General features: G+C 33.2%; 1 protein-coding gene and 1 long non-coding RNA gene across 5 annotated transcripts in view; both read left to right on the top strand.

Annotated features, from left to right (window-relative positions):
• Positions 1-18933, top strand: part of LOC127833710 (E3 ubiquitin-protein ligase rnf213-alpha-like) — a 237314-nt gene that overhangs the window by 39191 nt on the left and 179190 nt on the right. Inside the window, exons 1-2 of one of the 4 annotated variants that reach the window (XM_052359133.1) lie at positions 8156-8324; positions 8484-8648. The exons of the other annotated variants lie outside the window; for them this stretch is intronic. Of the exons in view, the coding sequence (XP_052215093.1) occupies positions 8574-8648 (75 nt within the window). The 5' untranslated portion in view covers positions 8156-8324; positions 8484-8573. Of the gene's footprint in view, positions 1-8155; positions 8325-8483; positions 8649-18933 lie in introns of those variants that run through there. 4 annotated transcript variants of the gene reach the window in all.
• LOC127833713 (uncharacterized) lies at positions 15023-18790 on the top strand. The gene is made up of 6 exons (XR_008027568.1): positions 15023-15163; positions 15274-15403; positions 16100-16230; positions 17420-17494; positions 17612-17718; positions 18663-18790. It is a non-coding gene; the product is annotated as an uncharacterized LOC127833713 (long non-coding RNA).

Below are 18933 nucleotides of genomic sequence, written 5' to 3'. Positions count from 1 at the left end.
GAAACTGGATTTTTGTGTAGACCAATTTTCTTCCAACAAAAAATTCCATTAAAGCGGAAAGTGTCGGCATTTATTAGCATGTGCGGATTGCACATGATAATCTGTGACGACGCTTTTCGCACATAAACTAAACCTCTTTTTTTCCAGAGCATGGCTCATCTATATGACAATGTGAGTGAATCCTCATCAACCAGAGCGAGCCTCATCTATATGAGACTGTAAAGGAATCCTCATCAACATACCAGCTTCTGGCTTATAGGTTTCACGTGTACACCAAATAGGTATCAGAGTCCAAGAGGTGAAGGCGGCTAAATTCGAACCGTCCCCGGCCAAGGTGAGGAGCTTGTGTGGGATTCGTTTGTGATACAACTGGTCACCTGTGATACTTGCTACACAATTGAATATTACAAAACGGAATAAAATGACAATATTCAATTTGTTCATATGTACAATGGTAAATAAACATACTGCAGTGATATATAACTTATGAGTTGTTGAAAAGCAATATTATAGTGAACAAATCTGCATATTGTCCAATAATAATAAATATTTAAATGTGACATGAAGCTCTGCATCGGTGTTTTGTTGAAATGTTTAACAGTTTTGATATGTGACTAACGTTTTAATAATTGAAGACTAAAACAAATACAATTTTTACATGCACATAAATATTGCAATAAGAAAAATACAATGTATACATATATTTATCAGCTGATGCAACAATGTGTATTAATAACGTAATTACAGATTACGTATACTCGTACAATTGATTACATTGTCATTGACAGATGAATATGAGTTTTGACCTTGACCATTCACCTTGGACAATGAGCTTTGAATGTGAGAAATTTTCTGGTCGTGTGTAATAATAATTCCAAGATATAAAAAAAAGTCTTAAGTAAGAACAAGATATGGGGAGAAAACAAAACGTTGATAGTAAATTGTGACTCTGAAAAACTAAAATCTTCTCAGAGATTAACAAAAAACATAGCGGAGACGAAATCTGGACAGACGGACGAATACTCGCATGCGCATGCGATAATCCAAATGATCACAAGCGCACATTCACAAACACACATACACGGACTGAAGTTGTGATTATTTTGCCTCCCAGCCATACAAATTAATTGTAAGCATGTTTAATAGCATACAGTGAAGCTGAACGTTTAAATATGTTGGACGATGAAATTCTTAAATGGAATTTTATAATACAAAAAAATGAAATTGTGTTCTTAACTTCAGCAAAACAAGAACACTGATGTTCATTATATATACGCATTATTTTCTTTTATCAAATATATACTTTTATTCCACACATTCCAAATGTAAGCAAGATAAATCAACCTCTGTATTCTAATCTATCAGATTATCTGATTTATCCTCAAACTTTAAACACAGATGGCTAGGGAACTGCATTCAATGGAATCACTTGGTATGCTCATATTGGGCTCAGACTTCCTCCTCTTCATAGAGAAAGTCCTATGTGTATTCTCTTGCATCCGCATTGCCGTGGTCGTGTGTTCAATCCTCCCCTAATCTGAAAGTTTGGACAAAAGCCACATGATCTCACTTTGTTACTGGAATGCCAATTGATAAATAACCTTAGCATAGTTCTCCTTCAAATAATTTTAAGACTGTTGTATTTTTTCGTGGCATTTCTTTTTTGTTGTAAAAGCTAATTGCTGTTTGTTTTCATCACACAAATTATGCACATCATTTTGGAGTTGTTTCAATTCAGCTCAAAGTTATATACATTTGTCAACATCACTTTTTAGAGAGGATTTCAGTTCGGGCATAGTATCTTTTTTAATACCTTCAGCGACTTTCTCCAAGGTTTACTTTGGTTGCATTTATTTTTTCGGTGAGTATCACCTATCGTGTATAACTGCTTCTCGTATGTTCTTTGCGCACAGCGAATGTTGGCCTCTTGGTTATCTTAAAGTTCTTCCTGATAGATTTTGATAGTAACCGATATTTGTTTATGGTTTGAAGACATTCTTTTTATTAGGTCGGATATATGATTTACCTTTGCACATAGTCTGTAAGGAAAGAGAAACTATTTATTTAACAATTGGTACATTCATTATATCACTTAATGCTTTAATCTTGAGAAATTATAATTCAATACATACTTTCGCGATCACCAAAAATACTTAAAAGCTTGTTTTATTGTTTAGCATAAATTAAATAATGAGGGACATTCAATAAACATGGCGTTAACTGTATCGAACGTTAAATAATAATAAAGACTTCTTCGAAAAGCATAAAGCTATACTTTTTGTTATCTGTCTGAATAATTTCAATGGAAATAAGGCTTTGATAGTACTACACGCAATACAGGATTCCCCTACCGTTGTCAATCAATTGAAGAATGTACATATCGTTCATATTGCCCTTCATCCATACACGTATAATGTTTCAAATAAGAACCTAATCGGACAATATTTATTTTTCACAGCAATATTTAGATTTGCTTTTTTAACGCTCATGTTTGAAATCTCACAACTAACATCTCTATTAATGTGTATAGCAGGGCTAACGATTACTATTATATTTTATTTATTGTTCGAGTAATACAAGTATTAAGTGTAATTCAGTTACTGTTATATGTAAAACGTACAAAACATTTTACATCTGCAGAAATTAAGAGTCATGCATTATCTTGTCATCACATGTAATATGCATACCAAGTTTAGTTATCAAAGCTTATGTTCGTAAAGAGATTGCTAAAGTTTTGAGAAGCACACGGACGGAGGAACTGGATTGAAAGACAGACACAATGCAAGCACACAGTAAAAAGTGTGTACAAGTTTCAGAATAATATGATGTTGTATATTTTAATCAATTACAATATAACTTGTGTCTACGATAGTAGCATTAACCTTAAAACGAAAGGTAAGCGTAATCCTCGCATCGCTCTTTATACGCATGCCAACTGGATGTGAAACTAATTGCCCGCTTCATAAAGAAGCATTTAACTGCAATACAATAATTGTATTTATTGAAGACGAATCGGTGGTTTCTTTGAATATTTTCTCATGAACTTGATTATAAACTTGAGTTGCTTAGCTTTTCACTAAAATCCAGACATTTGAAAATATGTTTAGGCCGGTCAATTTATCTCAGTCGAATTATGCTCAGTTTGTAGGGCGCCAAACTGGAAATCAGAATATCGCGGGTCTGATCGCTACCTGTCCACATAAATTGCGTGGAGATTTGCCAGGCAATTATTTCTACGGCTATTCACCTCCTACATCTGATGCAAGTAGAGCATTTGCCATTTACTTTTACTTGTATATGTACACTTAGTACTCATAAACCAGTTGTTCCATTAAAAGTGTACGTAAATGGACCGCCTAGATATGACTGAAATACTGTTTAATACGTCGAGTAAACCAACACAAAAGAAACAAAAGCCATCGTGAGCTTAACTGATACCCAATGGAACTCAACAGTTCTGAACAGTTAGTGATCACAAGCTTCCACTATCTCTTTATTAGCAAGAACTTATCCATCTTCTGGCAAATACAGTTTGATGTTAAACGGACCGGTACCATGTCCGAATTTGGCAAGAGTTATTGCTCACCAATGTTATTTCTCGGCATGACATCGCAACCAGACGTGAATTCTGGAAAACCGGCAGAATTTGAACACCTGGAATATTTGACACGAGTTGCAGAAGTATGTTTGAATCGTCAATGCAATATATTTCAAATGGCTTTGCTGGATCTACTCAAGGTCAGTTATTTTCTGTGTTAATAGTTTATATGTCATGTTCGTGTCCCATTCATAATAATATGCTCCTGAAATAATTTTAACTACGAAATATATTCACAAACAATATATTTGTAGCTAAAAAAATTGAATGACTTCTCATTGTAAACTAAACAAGGTTTCATAATCTAACAACCTGTGTATATGCTCAATGCATGATAATGTTTTTATTTTTATATTAACATGTAAAAACCGACCATTGAACAAAAAATATATATTAATGAATGCGTGGCCTGTATATTTATATGGGGCATCAAATTTTCTTTAAAAAGAACAATCTTAGAAATATTGTTACATGTTACCAAGTAAAAGACGTACACAGAATTTAAACATAGTTTATTAAAAAAGAAGTGCTACTGCAATTCACCGAAAGGGCAGCTTCTTTTAGGCACAATAGACACATGCCTAGACATTTCCCAGAGATTAAAAAGACATGTAATACAAACTGGATAGGAAGGGTTGGGGAGATATAGGCAAGTAAGTCATCCTTTTCAGTGTCGATGTGAAATTGTGTGAACAATCTAATTTATCTTAAGTTAAGATGTGTTCATTAATCAAATATTACTTTTGCAATTTGGATAAAGTTAGTTGTATGTATTAACAAAATAAACACAACTTTTTGATGAATGGTGTACTTTTAGTGAATGATGTGTGAACATGTCACATATTTTGCCAGACGATTTAATAATAATTATTAGCAATAATTGGAAACACAATATATTAATAACAGCTCTTCATGATGCTTAACATTAAAATGGTCTTTAAAATACATGCAATCTTCAGACAGCATCCGGGGACCTTTTGCCTTTCATCTCGGCCATTCATAAAAGTATATCGTGCTTGATGACGTGTTATTGTTGAAGAGAGAAGAAAGCAGTAAACGAATTTAACTTATCCTTCATGATAAGATTGTTTAACATGATGTACAGGATATTAGGCTTTTTGTGAACGCTGGAATTTAACGACTTGTTGTAGATAAATACTTTCAAGAATGACAAATAAATACAACATATTTATTAAATACTTTTCTATGAACACACTTGAAATGTTTGACAATTTTTGGAAATTAATACAGTTTTCTTGTAATACTAATTTAAGACTATTGATACATATTAACATTAATAAAGCGGGTGAAGCCTTTGTTTGTCAAAAATGACGTCAATCAATGGTAAAAAAACACGCCATGAGGAATCATAATTTTGTGGCCATATTAGAATAATTTATGCGCGTTTGTGGATGATTTAAATCATTTTTTATTTCTTATTCGTGTATACGAAAATATTCGATTTTTGTGTTTTTCTCAATGCAGTGAACAAATAGAATGTTATATATTTTTAAAAATAACGAATATTTTATTTCACTACGAAATTTCTTAATTCCAACTAAACTATTAAATGTGATATTATCCCAAACAATGTTCTGTGCGATATGCATGATTGTAACGTTTGTTTTATTTACAGGCTTGGAATCTTGCGTTTCCTGAAACTTTACCGCCCGAGAGTGTACTCGACAGATGGATTGATAAGGCTTCAAAAATATTTCAGACAACATTTATCGTTCGTGTATGTATCAATCACTATTTGTGTGTGAACAAAAAAGAGTAGAAAAAAACAAATTTAATAGTACAAAATTGGCTTTCCTTGTGAATTCATTTATAAATTCGTTCAGAATATAATAGAACACTGACGGGATTTATATATATATATTATTTGTAATTATTTCGTATTATTTCAAATTGTTAATTAGACAGGAATCTGATAGCAAACTATGAGATTTGTGATATTAATTGGTTAATTTTATCTTGCTAAACACAGGTCACGATCTCTCAAATCAACACGGACGCGTTTCAAGAGCACTATTGCTCAGGAAAAGGAAATTACAGCCAGCCTATGCACACGTGCCTTAGCGCAGTGGCATTTAAGGTAAAACATTCTGATGTGAACACTTACAAAAGAGTGTCTACTCTTCATATGCTATACATGTATACATTGTTTTGAAACATACGATCATAAGCATGACCAATTCTAGCTCAACTCAAGTATGGAACACGACAGTTCTGTCGTACAGTTGTGTAGCACATGGCTTCAATGATTTATTGTTATCTGGACACACTTGATATATTCGGGAACACTATCAACCTTCTGTAATTTAAAGCAGTATGTGTAGGCGGGTATTACCATTTCGATAAACAAATACTCGTTTTATTTATCCAACAAATTGCCGTGGACTATGTGGTACTTTATGCCTCAAAACTAATGTAGTGTCTCCACACTTTGCATTGGCTACACATCCGCGTCCTTGTTTGAAAGTACGAAAACGGAATGAAGTGATGTAGTGAAGTCGTTAGATACACTATTTATATACGATTACTGCCTTTTGCATGTTGTAACATGAAAGTGTAGAATAATTTATGTTTGCACGAGGTTCAACTCTTAAATACAAGTTTCTGCTTTTCGACCTAACTAAACGCAGTTTCAGAAGTTACATTTTTTCATAATTGAGTGTCCAGAATTTTTGTACAGTCCATAACTATACCTGCTGATGGAAATCATATGCAGTATTTTCGCAGAAAGGTGTCATGAAGCCGCCGTTAAAATAAAAAATTAAATTCGCGGTAAAATGGTATAAAGCCTAATGAATACCGATGATATATCAACGGTCAAAAGTTACTTGTTAGTTGGTTTAAACATAGTTATTCAACAGAGAGTTTTACAACATAAATAAACGAATCTAAATTTTATAGGATTGGAACGATAGCTAGGCTAGTAGGGTTCCTTTCCTCAAGGAACCTGTTAGTTAATGTATACAGTGTGTATTCATCGCATTACATTGTTCTCCTGTGAAAAACGTTATCAATGGCATGATGCCTGTTTTTAATTGAGTTTGGAAGTATTGTGATGATATATTTATAGGTACAGTAAACGATATTCAATTAATCTGCAACATTTTTCAGGTTATTGAGAGTGGCAATCTGAATCTAAACGCTTCCCGAATGACACAATCAGGGATTTTGAAGTATGCCGATCTTTTGTCAAAACTGTTCCTTAAACAATGGGGATCATTTTCGAGTACAACGGATGTTTACGCTGTTCTGGAGCAGGCTTTGACATGGGTACCACTGAAGCTATTCATTGAGCATCATACACAAAATGGTAAAATAAAGACCTGTTCATGCATTGTTGTTACATTTCAAGTGACTGCTGTAAAAATATGATGTTAGCATGCGAAAAGTGTATATAATCATTAGTATTGTGACAAGATTTAAAAATGGCGCTTGGTTTCAATCCAACACCGACATAAAATTAAATAAAAAATGTACCCGAGTTTCCAATATTAGCAACACAACTGACAATCTGACAACATACCTTAGATATCCATATTTCTTATTTAAAGTAAAGATAAATGATATGTCAATGGATGACAAGAGATATTCCCAGATGAGATTCTAAATTCAAAAATGTCTACATTCTTTTACAAGCTAACTGACTTCCGCCGAAAAATGCTAGTCTCACACCTCTACATATTTTCGGTACCATTCAGATGACAATGCACTAAAAGTTTACCTGGTAACATTGATATAGGCCAAACTTTCCAAAACCTAAGCACAAAGAAGCACACAAGTGCATGTTTAAAATGAAACGAATGACCTAATTGGACACGAAAGACCAGAGCTTTAAAAATCAAAACGGGTATGCGATACAATATACTATTCCTGCATAACTTACCGATTAAACTGTATAAATCTATCATTTACTATTATTTATTTCAAGCTCAAATACAATTTCCTATCGTCGTTCATAAGTTATATGACTAAAAAATAAATGGGAGCAAATGTTATTCGTAAATGGTGCACAAATCATAATAAAATGTAAAATTAATTGAAACAGTTGCCAAAGTTTCAAAATATCATCAATAGCCACAGAAAATCTAACCACATTGTATATTTTATCGCGTATTTAAGTGTCAAGTTCTTAATTTTTATTGTTGCAAAATCTATGTCGACTGTATTTATCGTCCGTTGTATCAATTGCTTGTGTATTAGTATATAATATTTAAAAGGCGACATTTCCATGTGGCATTATTCTGTTGTTGTTTAACTCATTTTGAGTGTCGTATAATCATTATACGTTGAACATTCGAAATTATATACACGTTTCATAAGATATAAATTTGCCTACTAAGCATTAAAACGAATTGATGGACGCGTTTCCAAACCAAATTTCATCAAAGAACCCTTTTGTACATATTTATTCAGTATCATTACTACGTTTTGAGGAGAAATATTGTTGTATACGATGTTCTCAGTGCGAGAGGTAATAAAGATATACTTACCCAAGAAAAAGGTGTTCAATATATAATAAATCTGTTTATTTCAGACGGAACATGATATTCTTAGGCTTGTCGTCCCTGAAAATGATGGAGAACGGCAATATCGTCGAACCTATTCGCTAGCAGATGTGCAAGATTTACACAGCAGGATCATGCTTGTATCTGGCAAAAATTCCCAAGATACCAAAGAAAAAGAAGTCGATGTTGACATGTTTACGTTGGTTAGATGTTTAATGCCTACGCTCTTTATTTCAAGACTTACACGCTTTAAATATCCCGTCATTGGCATCAAGTACACAACATAATTATTCACCAAATACTGCAGCATGGGCAACCTTTTGTTTGAAAGCTCATCCATTTAGTTTTTTATTAAATTGAAGATTTTTGACAGCGTGGCATGAGTAGGAATCCTATACAGACAGTTGTGTGAATCGGGATGTGTCTTGTTCTATAATTTCAAAGCTGAGTTTATGTGCAACACTACGGACAGACCAGTGTGTGTAAATCTAGAGTTTATTGATAGAGATGCTGTTCTTCATCTGAAGGTGAGTTTACCTTTTTATGTCCCCCACCTCTATAGTGGGGAACATATTGTTTTTGTCCTGTCTGTTGGTCTGTCTGTCTGTCTGTCTGTTGGTTTGGTCAAACTTAACATTTGCCATAACGTTTGCAATATTAAAGATAGCAACTTCATATTTGGCATGCATGTGTATCTTATGGAGCTGCACATTTTGAGTGGTGGAAGGTCAAGGTCAAGGTCATCCTTTAAACTCAAAGGTAAAAAAAATAAAGTCAAAGCGGCGCAGAAGGGGACATAGTGTTTCTGACAAACACTTTTCTTGTTATAATAGTTATTTAAATTATATCTATATATATCGATTCATATATCTTTTTTAAGTAAAATATGATAATTTATTTGATGTCTCGCTTTTTTCACTGCCACAACACATTCGTTGTACAATTGCAATAGATGATAGATATTTAACGAATTAAATTCCAATTCTACCTGGCTTGATCATAGTTGGTTTTTATTTCGCTATCTGAATTATTAGTAAACGTAGGCATACTATGAGTTCCCCAGCATACCATGTTGGGTTTATTGAAGGGCCGTAGGGTTACCGCGAACGAAGGTCTGAAAGAGATGCTTCCTGAGATTGCTAAATGTATGGCAACCTTTTGAAAAAGAATGGCTTCAGTACGTCAAGACGAAGCGCGAAGAATATAATCATCTTAATCATTTCACCATTGGACAACTAATTATTCTTCAAAGGGAACAAGTGAAAGATGAAGGACACATTTCAAATGACGTGTTTCCTCTTTTGTCGGCCATAAAACAACACTGTTCACCAGGTAATTAAAAGTAATTCATTATTAATGTCATATCTTTACGTTGGTGTCATTCAATAATAGTTACTAGAGTTGCGACACCTTAAGGGTTTCGCGGATGGAATGAGTGGGGACTAAAAAAAGTTGGTACGAACATTTTGGGTTAGAAAAATGTGGGAATGAAAATTTGGGTACGACACATATATGTGGGTACAAAAATTGTGGTTACGAAAAAAATGTGGGTACGAACATTTTGGGTTCGAAAAAATAATGCCAAAACAAATTGGGTAGGAAAAAAAATTGGTAGGAAAAATATGTGTACGGAAAATTATGTTGGTACGAAAACTTTGGGTACGAACAATTTATGCCAAAAAAAATTTGCTAAAGAAAAAAAATGTGGGTATGAAAATTGTGGGTAATAAAAAATGTGGATAGGAAAACAAAATTGGGTACGAAAATGTTGGTTCCAAAAAAATGTGTGTACTTAAACAATTGGTTATGAACAAAAATTGGGTACACACTATTTTGGGTACAATTTTCTTTTATTAGGAAAGATGGGGTACCTGTAAGTATACCGGAGTGCCCAAAAGTATCATTTGACAATTGGTGTACGGTGAAGTATACTTCAAAGTACCCGGGGTACGGGGAAGTAGTATCTGGGGGGGGACCTAGACCCATTCAGTGTTAGTATCCCATGGGCCCAAAGGCATTCATCTGAGACTCTAAGGAACTAAACTATTATCACAACAAGAGCACCGCATAACGGATGCCGACGCTGGGCTGCGGGTGCAGTTTTGAATAATGAAATTTTGTCAGAATATTTTTTAAGAGGTCACAGTGACCTTAACCTTTGACCTAGTGTCCCAAAAATGGATGTGGCGTGTAGAACTCATCAAGGTGCATCTACATATGAAGTTTCAAAGTTGTAGGTGGAAGTAATTTGATTTTAAAGCCAATGTTAAGGTTTTGGCATGGCGGACCCCGGACGGCAGAAAGACACGACGAGCTGGCTATGAAAATACCTAGGGTTTTCTCCGAAAACAGCCGAGCTCAAAAATGAAAGTATTATATGAAACATAAATGCTTAATTTATATGCCCAATGTTAGTTATGAATATAAATATTCATAAACAAATCAGCCAAGATATCGTTAGAACAAATGGCCTGACCAAGTTTCTTGAAGGATAGACAGTAAAGATGATTTATAGAGTGGTAAAAAGATTGTACTATACCCATGTAAAGAAAACTGCCCTGCCCCTAACGGCCATGGTTTTAAGCGGACGGAACTATTTTTTAACTCGACCCAGGTATAAGAATAACAGTTATCAAAATATCAATGAAATCCGATTAGGAATTAGTATATATCGTCAATGTTAGTCGCCAATGCTTGTCGTCAGTGTTAGTCGTCAATGCTTGTGATAATTGTCGTCAATGTTAGTCGTCAATCCTTATCGTTATTATACATCAAGGAAATAAAAGCAAAACCAGAGACGCATTTTTGATTACTTGATTATTCCCACGGCGTCATCGCAACACTCATACTTAAAACGCATGTTGATGCAGATTTTTTAAAAGAGAAGTTTGTTTAAGGTAAACAATATAGTTTTACGTTAATCGGTAGAATGTTTTACGACATCGGGTTTTGGGCGGATATACAACTCGGATACAATCTCATATTTACGGGTATGTTTAACTTTATGTACCTTACCCGGGGTACATGTAAGTAAACTTAAGATTACCCGAGCCGACAATGACCAATCGAGCCTTGGTAAGTGAATGATGGTGTATGGGATAACATGCACTGAGGGTGTATACACCATCAGTTTCTAACAGTGTAAGTTATAATTAAAAACAACTCATCCTTTATATAAACATACTAGTTAGTCATGAGCATCAGAATAAATGTGGTTTAAATACTAACAGCCGTCAATGAACAATAACAAACAATAAATTAGCAGTATAAGAACTTCAATAAAATTTAATATAAAAAATCAACAATAAAACATATTTGTTATACCGTTAATTAAAGTTATCAAAGGTGTGAGTGTGCTACATACAGTGTGTTTTAATTTTTCATGAACAAGTCAATTGAACGTGTTAGAGGTGCATTGATCCATAAGATTAAAAAAGGGTAATTAACCACAGGCTTATTAAAATTTAAACGACATTAATCAATTATAATTACATTGTACCAGCGTTTTATTGTTGTACTGTGTATATGATGATGGTTTAAAAAGTGATTGCAGAGATTTTAATAAACACTATTTCAATTAATGTTTTTTTCAGACGTCCGGTCCCTTTGCCGTTTGTTACTGTTCATATAATTTATAATACTGTTGAAAGTCAATATGAACCCTCAGCTTGCAATAATTAAAAATAATATTAACCACTTACCTTGTACAGGGTTTTTTCAGCACTGTCTGCTCCTCCGGAAAACGGAGGCATTCCCAAAGCAAACGGACCCGATCCCAAACCGAAATTATTTTTAAAAAATCCCAATTTACCAAAACAAAATTTTTTTTTATGAAAGAAGTGTCTTATGACTTATGATTATTAGATTATGAAAAAAAAGTGTTTCAAAACTTATGATTATTAGATTTTATTTTATGCTCTGCGGTGGTTAATAGAGAAATATCAGTGAATTAAAACTGTTTCAAACAGTGAAAATTATCAGTAAAAATTATCGATAATGCTCATTGTTTACTGTGAAATGACGTCACATTTTGACGAAATGACGTCATTATCCCAGCGAAATCCTTAAGTTAAACACTTTACCAATGTATATAAACTGTGAACAAAAGCATAAAATAAAAAGAAAAAATGTTGGATTTGGTGGAATATCGATTTTAATTTACTCGTGATCATTGAAAAAATATCCTCTATATTATTAATCTGCTGTGCTCCTCATTACCACACAAACCAAATTTACTCAACTTATGCTTACAATTTGTACCTGCATTGAAAGTCTAGACCTGAATGACAAAACATTGGAGGAGCTGTATGATGCTTTCAAAAAACAGAAAGCAGAGCAAAATTATGCTGTAACTATTGTGACTAACCAGTGTTTGTTTTGGTCAAAAAATGTCTGCTATAATGTTTTACTGTACAGTTCTTATCTCAGAGTGAAATTGAAACTGAAAGACAAAATTGCAGTTCTTGCCTAAACATTGAACATGCCCAATAGTGCATGTGTTTATATATAAAAAAGAGGAAATCACAAATAAAAACAAGTTTATTTGTTAAACCACTGACTTATTTTAGCATGATAAATTTACAGTGTTTTCCCAAAATGAGCCGTTTCATCGAAGTAAAAATTCCCCAAATTGACAATTTTGTCGATAAAAAATTCCCAATTTGGTCAGACTCCTTTTCCCAAAATAGGCAGAAAAACCCCTGTTGTATTAAGTTGGCCTTTTGTTGTCTGGTGGAGAAACTTTTAATACTTATTTCTGTTAAGTTGCACTGGCTGAACCAAAAGAATTATGTAGTCGTTTCTAAATAATCACGAAACAACCTACTAATGCATATGTTTGCCAGTTAGGGCTACTGAGTTTTTGCATTTCCATTCATATATTATCGGCCTTGGCAGACAGCGTAGACCCAGATGAGACGCCGCGTGTTGTCTGCAATTTCGTACGCTGAAGATTTCCATATCCACGGTTGTTTTTATGTCAAATGTTAGTGTTTTTTAATAGATCGTATAATTATCTACTAAACAGCGAAGTAGCGTTGACTTTACATCATTTTTAATGATGTTATTTTGTAAATACTTTCTACTCGCACGTTTCTATCTCGGCCATTTTGATTGTTTACTTCCGAAATTATGTGTTTTAATGACATAATCTCTCATAAATGTTTTTGAGTGCAGAAATTGTAATTTTAAGTATCGATTTCTCCATTCAATTTTTATATTTTGTTAAATTATTTGCGTTAAAATTTGATTGTTTGTTGCTTACTTGCGAACTATTTTTTATGTGTACGCTAGTGGATATGTAATCAGGTTACCGTATCTACATCAATGAAATTTAACGGTTGTTTGTTTTTGTATGTTTTTGTTAAAAAAAATTAAACGGGTTCAGCTTCGTACGTTTAACGCAATATGAACTTATTTATGCATTTGGGAATAAAATCGCAATATGTATTATTTAAAATCAAATGTGAAGTGTTCAGCGCGTGAATTGTCTCCTCGGGAGTGAATTGTCTTTGGGTTGCTATTAACGCTATTAACGCTTCCGGCGAGAACTCATTTTATAGCGATTGCGCAAAAAAAACACCACTTTTTCGTCATTTTATCAAAAACTAGATGTTTCCCCGATATGACGAATACGCCAACAGGTAGATCACATTCTGGTCCATATACATGCCAAATTTCAGCAAACGTGTTGGGCCAGTTTCCAAAACACTCAAATCGCAGCTATGCCCTGGAGCTTAATGAATTTTAGCCGCCATTATCATTCGTTCAATTTAACGTCATCAATAGATGACTTCCAATATATCACTCCTTCCATATTGATGATATATATTTGGCATTGAGATTTGCATTTAACAAGGCTTTATACTAATCAGGTTAGAAGACATAAAAAAATATGTATACATAACTCTTTACTAAGCGTTTGTATACTTATTGAACTTAAGCATCAATTAAACAAGAAATGTTTTTAGAAAAGACGTTGGCGATTATATTTATATTGGAGTGAAATGCTTAAATCAAAATACTAGAAGACCATATGATCAGTAACGCGATTTCTCACATCCTGCAATAGTATTATTACGAAAAGTCACATAAAATAAAGTTGGATGTATTATGCAGTTTGTTCTTCATTTCTAGGCGTACATAGATTTTATTAAAATCGTTAAAGATATTTAACCTCCAGTGGAATATTTAATAGAAATGTGAGGTTACAATTAATGCTTTAACAACATTCTTATATACTTCACACGTAAATTAGTTAAAGCAAAAAGAGAAATGAAGTCCTTACTGGTGACATTTCCCGTTCCTTCAATTTTCGTTTTCGTATGCGATCGTTTTTATTGTATTCATTATGTTTAAGTAAATAGTGTTTTATGTGGCGTAATATATAAAATATATCAGACTCGTCCTTTTCTAAGCATATTAAACCAGCCTGATATCACACGATTTTAGATAGAAGTTACCAATGTTATATTAGAATATGTAATTTACAATGATTAAATTCAAGTGTAGACCGTTTGCATTCCTAAAATTGATACATTTTACCGAATTCGATTGACGTTCAGTTTACAAGCTGCATAAATAATCACAAACAATCGTTGCAGCTACGCAAAAAGTGCTGTATGTGTATATAATTATTCCACATATTTTTACTCGTGGCTTCCCCATTAGTGAAAATATATTTTCTATAACTATTCATGAAATATAATCACTCAGACGTGAACATATGTTTTCCATAAACATAAGTGAAATGAAACAAAGACATAAGACAAACGTGTACTCATTGAAGCAGAAAACAAACAATATTTCATTCTAGATGATTTGAAATTTGCGATGACGAAGGCAAAAACAGAGGTGGAGGCAAAATCTCAAAAACATGCAAGTGATCCAACTTCTACAAGTACTCATAATCAAGAGACATTAAGCGATATTGAAACCATGTTCTTTTGTGTACTTAAGACTGCAAAAATTGACAAAACACTTGCAAGGAGATATGTACAGCATGCCCGGAAATCGAACGTTCAATCACTTAATGTCCAAAAAGGTTACTAGGACTTTTCCAAATGATCAAAGTTTAATAATTTGATTTATATGTTGTGTTTGGTCGTAATTAGTTTTCTTATTAATTATTGTAAAATGTTATTTTTATTACAGCAAGGCAGTGGTGCATGGTAGAACGCGCAAAAGAGCGCAGTGCGCCTGTAAAAGAAGAAACTGTGCAAGAAAAGCCTAACACCTGGGGTTCTTTGTCCAATTATCTAACAGTGTCGATCGGTTCTCCAACGTACGACTATATAAACACATATTTTAATTTACATTAAGTTATGAACAAGAAAAGCCCGGTTTCAAATAACTTATTTCACATGTCAAGAAACCTCTTAGGCCCTTTCCGCCAAAAATATTTTATTTCAATGCGTTTTGATCCGGCTTTTTTAATAGCGTTTGCATCACTGACAAATATTGTCTTTTTGAAGAAATATACTAAATTACACACATCTTTAGAGTGCTTTGTTTGAATGGAATATATATTTTCTGCCGTCATTACACGGGCGAAAATCTTAAATATTGGAATAAGGTTTGTTTTGTACATTGTTCAGTTTAAAAACATTTTTGGAAATGCTTTGGGTAAAAGTGTAAAAACAAAAATAAAGCTCCCTAAGTACATGTATATACAATTAAGAATATTAAACAACAGTTAAAAAGGGCTCCTATATGGAAACATGTAAATTTTGAACATTTTTTTAAGTTCTTGATACTAAGTTATAAAATGTGTAATCGTCGGAATAATTGACTTTGTCCTGAGAGTTGTGTCATTTAATTGGATTCTAATATGTTAAAAGCGACTTGGCACCTTAATATTAAAGTATGAATTTTTCAAACCCTTGTCTTATTTTTGTATTTAAATAATTAAAAACATGTTTTGTTTACACTTCAATCTCTCATGATTTATGACAACGGTAAAACGCTAATTATTTTAAAGCAATATTGGTTCAGCGCCTATGATTAGCGATCTGCAGCAGTGTTGGAAGAGTTTTCTTGGATCAGTGTCCGCACCAAATAGCGACTACATGAGTCTTGAACACTTGGGCATCATTCTTAGACACCTTGCACGTAAGAAGAAAATCTCTTTAATAGTTGATTACGGTTCCATCTTAAAACGATATTCACCAGTTTACATAAGTATGATTATATACCTTATTGTATTTTCCTTCTTTTGTAATACAGAAACAAACAGTAAATAAGTTTTAAATCCGAGTACAGGTGGGTCCCTTGCGATGACGTTGTGGTATTCACTTGAATAGGTATTTAAGTGCTTTAGTAACAATGAAACAATGTGTAAAAAGTTCAAATATTTTCAATAAGGCTTATGGTAAGGTGTGTTAAAATTTTGCATCGGAGGGCTAAACTGCAATGTACTGGCTTGTGCGACAGTATATACCCGTGTTGATAAAACGAACTTTAACGCCACACACATTGCCTCTGACTTTGAAATAATGAAATACATGTTAATCAATACATATAGTCAATACATATAGATGCAATTTGAAAGTGCGCAAATTTGTCATTGAATCTATAGCCTAGTAAGCAAGTAATTTATTATTTTCAAACGGTACCGCTTTTAAAAACCGGAAGTAGGATTTGTAGACGTATACGTCCCTTCATTTCTACAAACGCGATTATTTTTAAGTTTTAAAGCGCACAAAAGACGGATTTCTACCTTGTTACCACCAGATCTTTTCTAATTGGCAAAGATCAAATCAAATATATAGCCTAGTTAGCAAGTAATTTATTATTTTTCAAATGTTACCGCTTTTAAAGCCAAAAGTAGGATTTGTAGACGTATACGTCAATTCATTTCGACAAACGCAATTATTTTTAAGTTTTAAAGCGCAAAAAGACGGATTTCTACCTTGTGACCACCAGATATATTCTAATTGGCATAGATAAAATTTAATCTATAGCCTAGTTAGCAAGTAATTTATTATTTTTCAAACGGTACCGCTTGTAAAACCGAAAGTAGGATTTCTAGACGTATACGTCCATTTCGACAAACGCGATTATTAAAAAGATTTTCAACAGCAAACAGGCGGATTTATTCCTTGTAACCACCAGATATATTCTATTTGGCATAGATAAAATATATCTCTTATTTATACTTAAATTTACTATGCCAAATTAGGTGTGTTGCTCTAACCTAAAATGAATGAAAATTCCCCATATAAAACATGTATCAGACGATCGTTTACATTTTGTTGTCAAACTTTGTTAATTTGTTTAACCATGGCGTCAATAATTGCAGAAGAGGACTGTTATAAGCGGGTGCTGCCTGGTCATTTTATTGAGGGTTAACCTTATCTTATTATGTGTAAAAAAGGTAACTTTAAGTTCATATCGCTAAATAAGATTAACTTTTAAAAATCTTGAGAAGTCTTTTGGTCCTGCTTTGATAGTTTAGAATATACTAGTGATTTCACATAATTGTACATTACAGAAGAGTTTCTGCTCATGACATTAACAATTTACATGCTCGATGAAGCTCAACCATTACCGAGGTCAGATGAAGTTTTGCTGTGTACTGACCAAACATCGTTTGATGAGGTACGTTCGCCATGAAGTTAGTGAACAAAATCGCCGATGTAGTTGTTACTTATCAAAATGAATATAAAAAAAAACATTTAACAATCGGTATTCCTTGACGATTTCCCCCTGTATATTTGTAAGGTTTTGCGCTGTATTGTAGCACTGTTTTTTATTTCCTGTGTCGTATGGATTACTGCTAACTTGAAATAAATACCAAATCAGTGGATTCTTTTTTTAAACACATTTGCTGAACTGTTTCATAGTTTTTAGTTCTGAGACACATTTGTAAATGAAAAGGGAAACAATTCTAATTAAAATTATAACAGTAGTAAATATATGTAACTGTAAATAATGGTTTCAAAATGACATATGGAAGAAGTAAACACATAATACATATTTTAGAGTTTAAATATAAACATAATCTACGTAAACTTACATAGATACATATTGTTTTTGAGTGGCGATTAATAGTACATGGGCTATCAGTTTGATATTAATAAATCATGATCAATGAAAAAATTATAAAGAGCGCAAATGTCAATATTCTAATGCAAGTAAAATGGTTAAGATATATGTGCTCTGTATGAAACCGAGTGGCCGAGTCTCTAGATCTTTGATGTTTCACAAAGTCTATTTGATACTAAATGGACGCCTTTAGAATATGGATGATATGAAGATGTGTCCCAGCACTTTATCATAAAAACATGTACGCCAAATGCAGGCCAAAATTAAGATGAAACTTTTTTAAATTATAACTGCATTTATTTAATGAATTTGAATGTTTTATGTTTTGGGGTGAACCGGAGTAGCCGACAAAACCCCAACAAGTTCTATATGGTGACAATCTACTAAACTTACCCGCACCGTAAATGGATTGCGAACCTGATTGTGAAGCGAGTGTAATATGATAGCTGTAAGCCAGTATTGACAGGATGTCAGACAATTCCTTTTTAATATTGCAGGTTGAAATCTTTTTACGACGTGCTATGTTTATTGGTGGTGGAAAAATACATTGCCTCGTGAATGCTGATGTGTTGGGATACGAAACTAGTGCCCTGGCAATTCAGCTCATTAAAAATATACAAAGCTCAAAAAAAGAAAGGTGAGTTATTGACAGAAATCGCCATAAGTTTATTAAATGTTTACAATATCCGATACATGTCTGCAAAAATAAGGGTCAATGTTGCTTTTTGCTAGTAAGCTCTTAATTATCTGTGTTCATACTAAGTACTA

This window comes from Dreissena polymorpha, chromosome 6, assembly GCF_020536995.1.
Source record: "Dreissena polymorpha isolate Duluth1 chromosome 6, UMN_Dpol_1.0, whole genome shotgun sequence".
In the NCBI taxonomy this organism is placed as follows: Eukaryota; Metazoa; Mollusca; class Bivalvia; order Myida; family Dreissenidae; genus Dreissena; species Dreissena polymorpha.
This window is presented reverse-complemented; position numbering and strand designations above follow the sequence as displayed.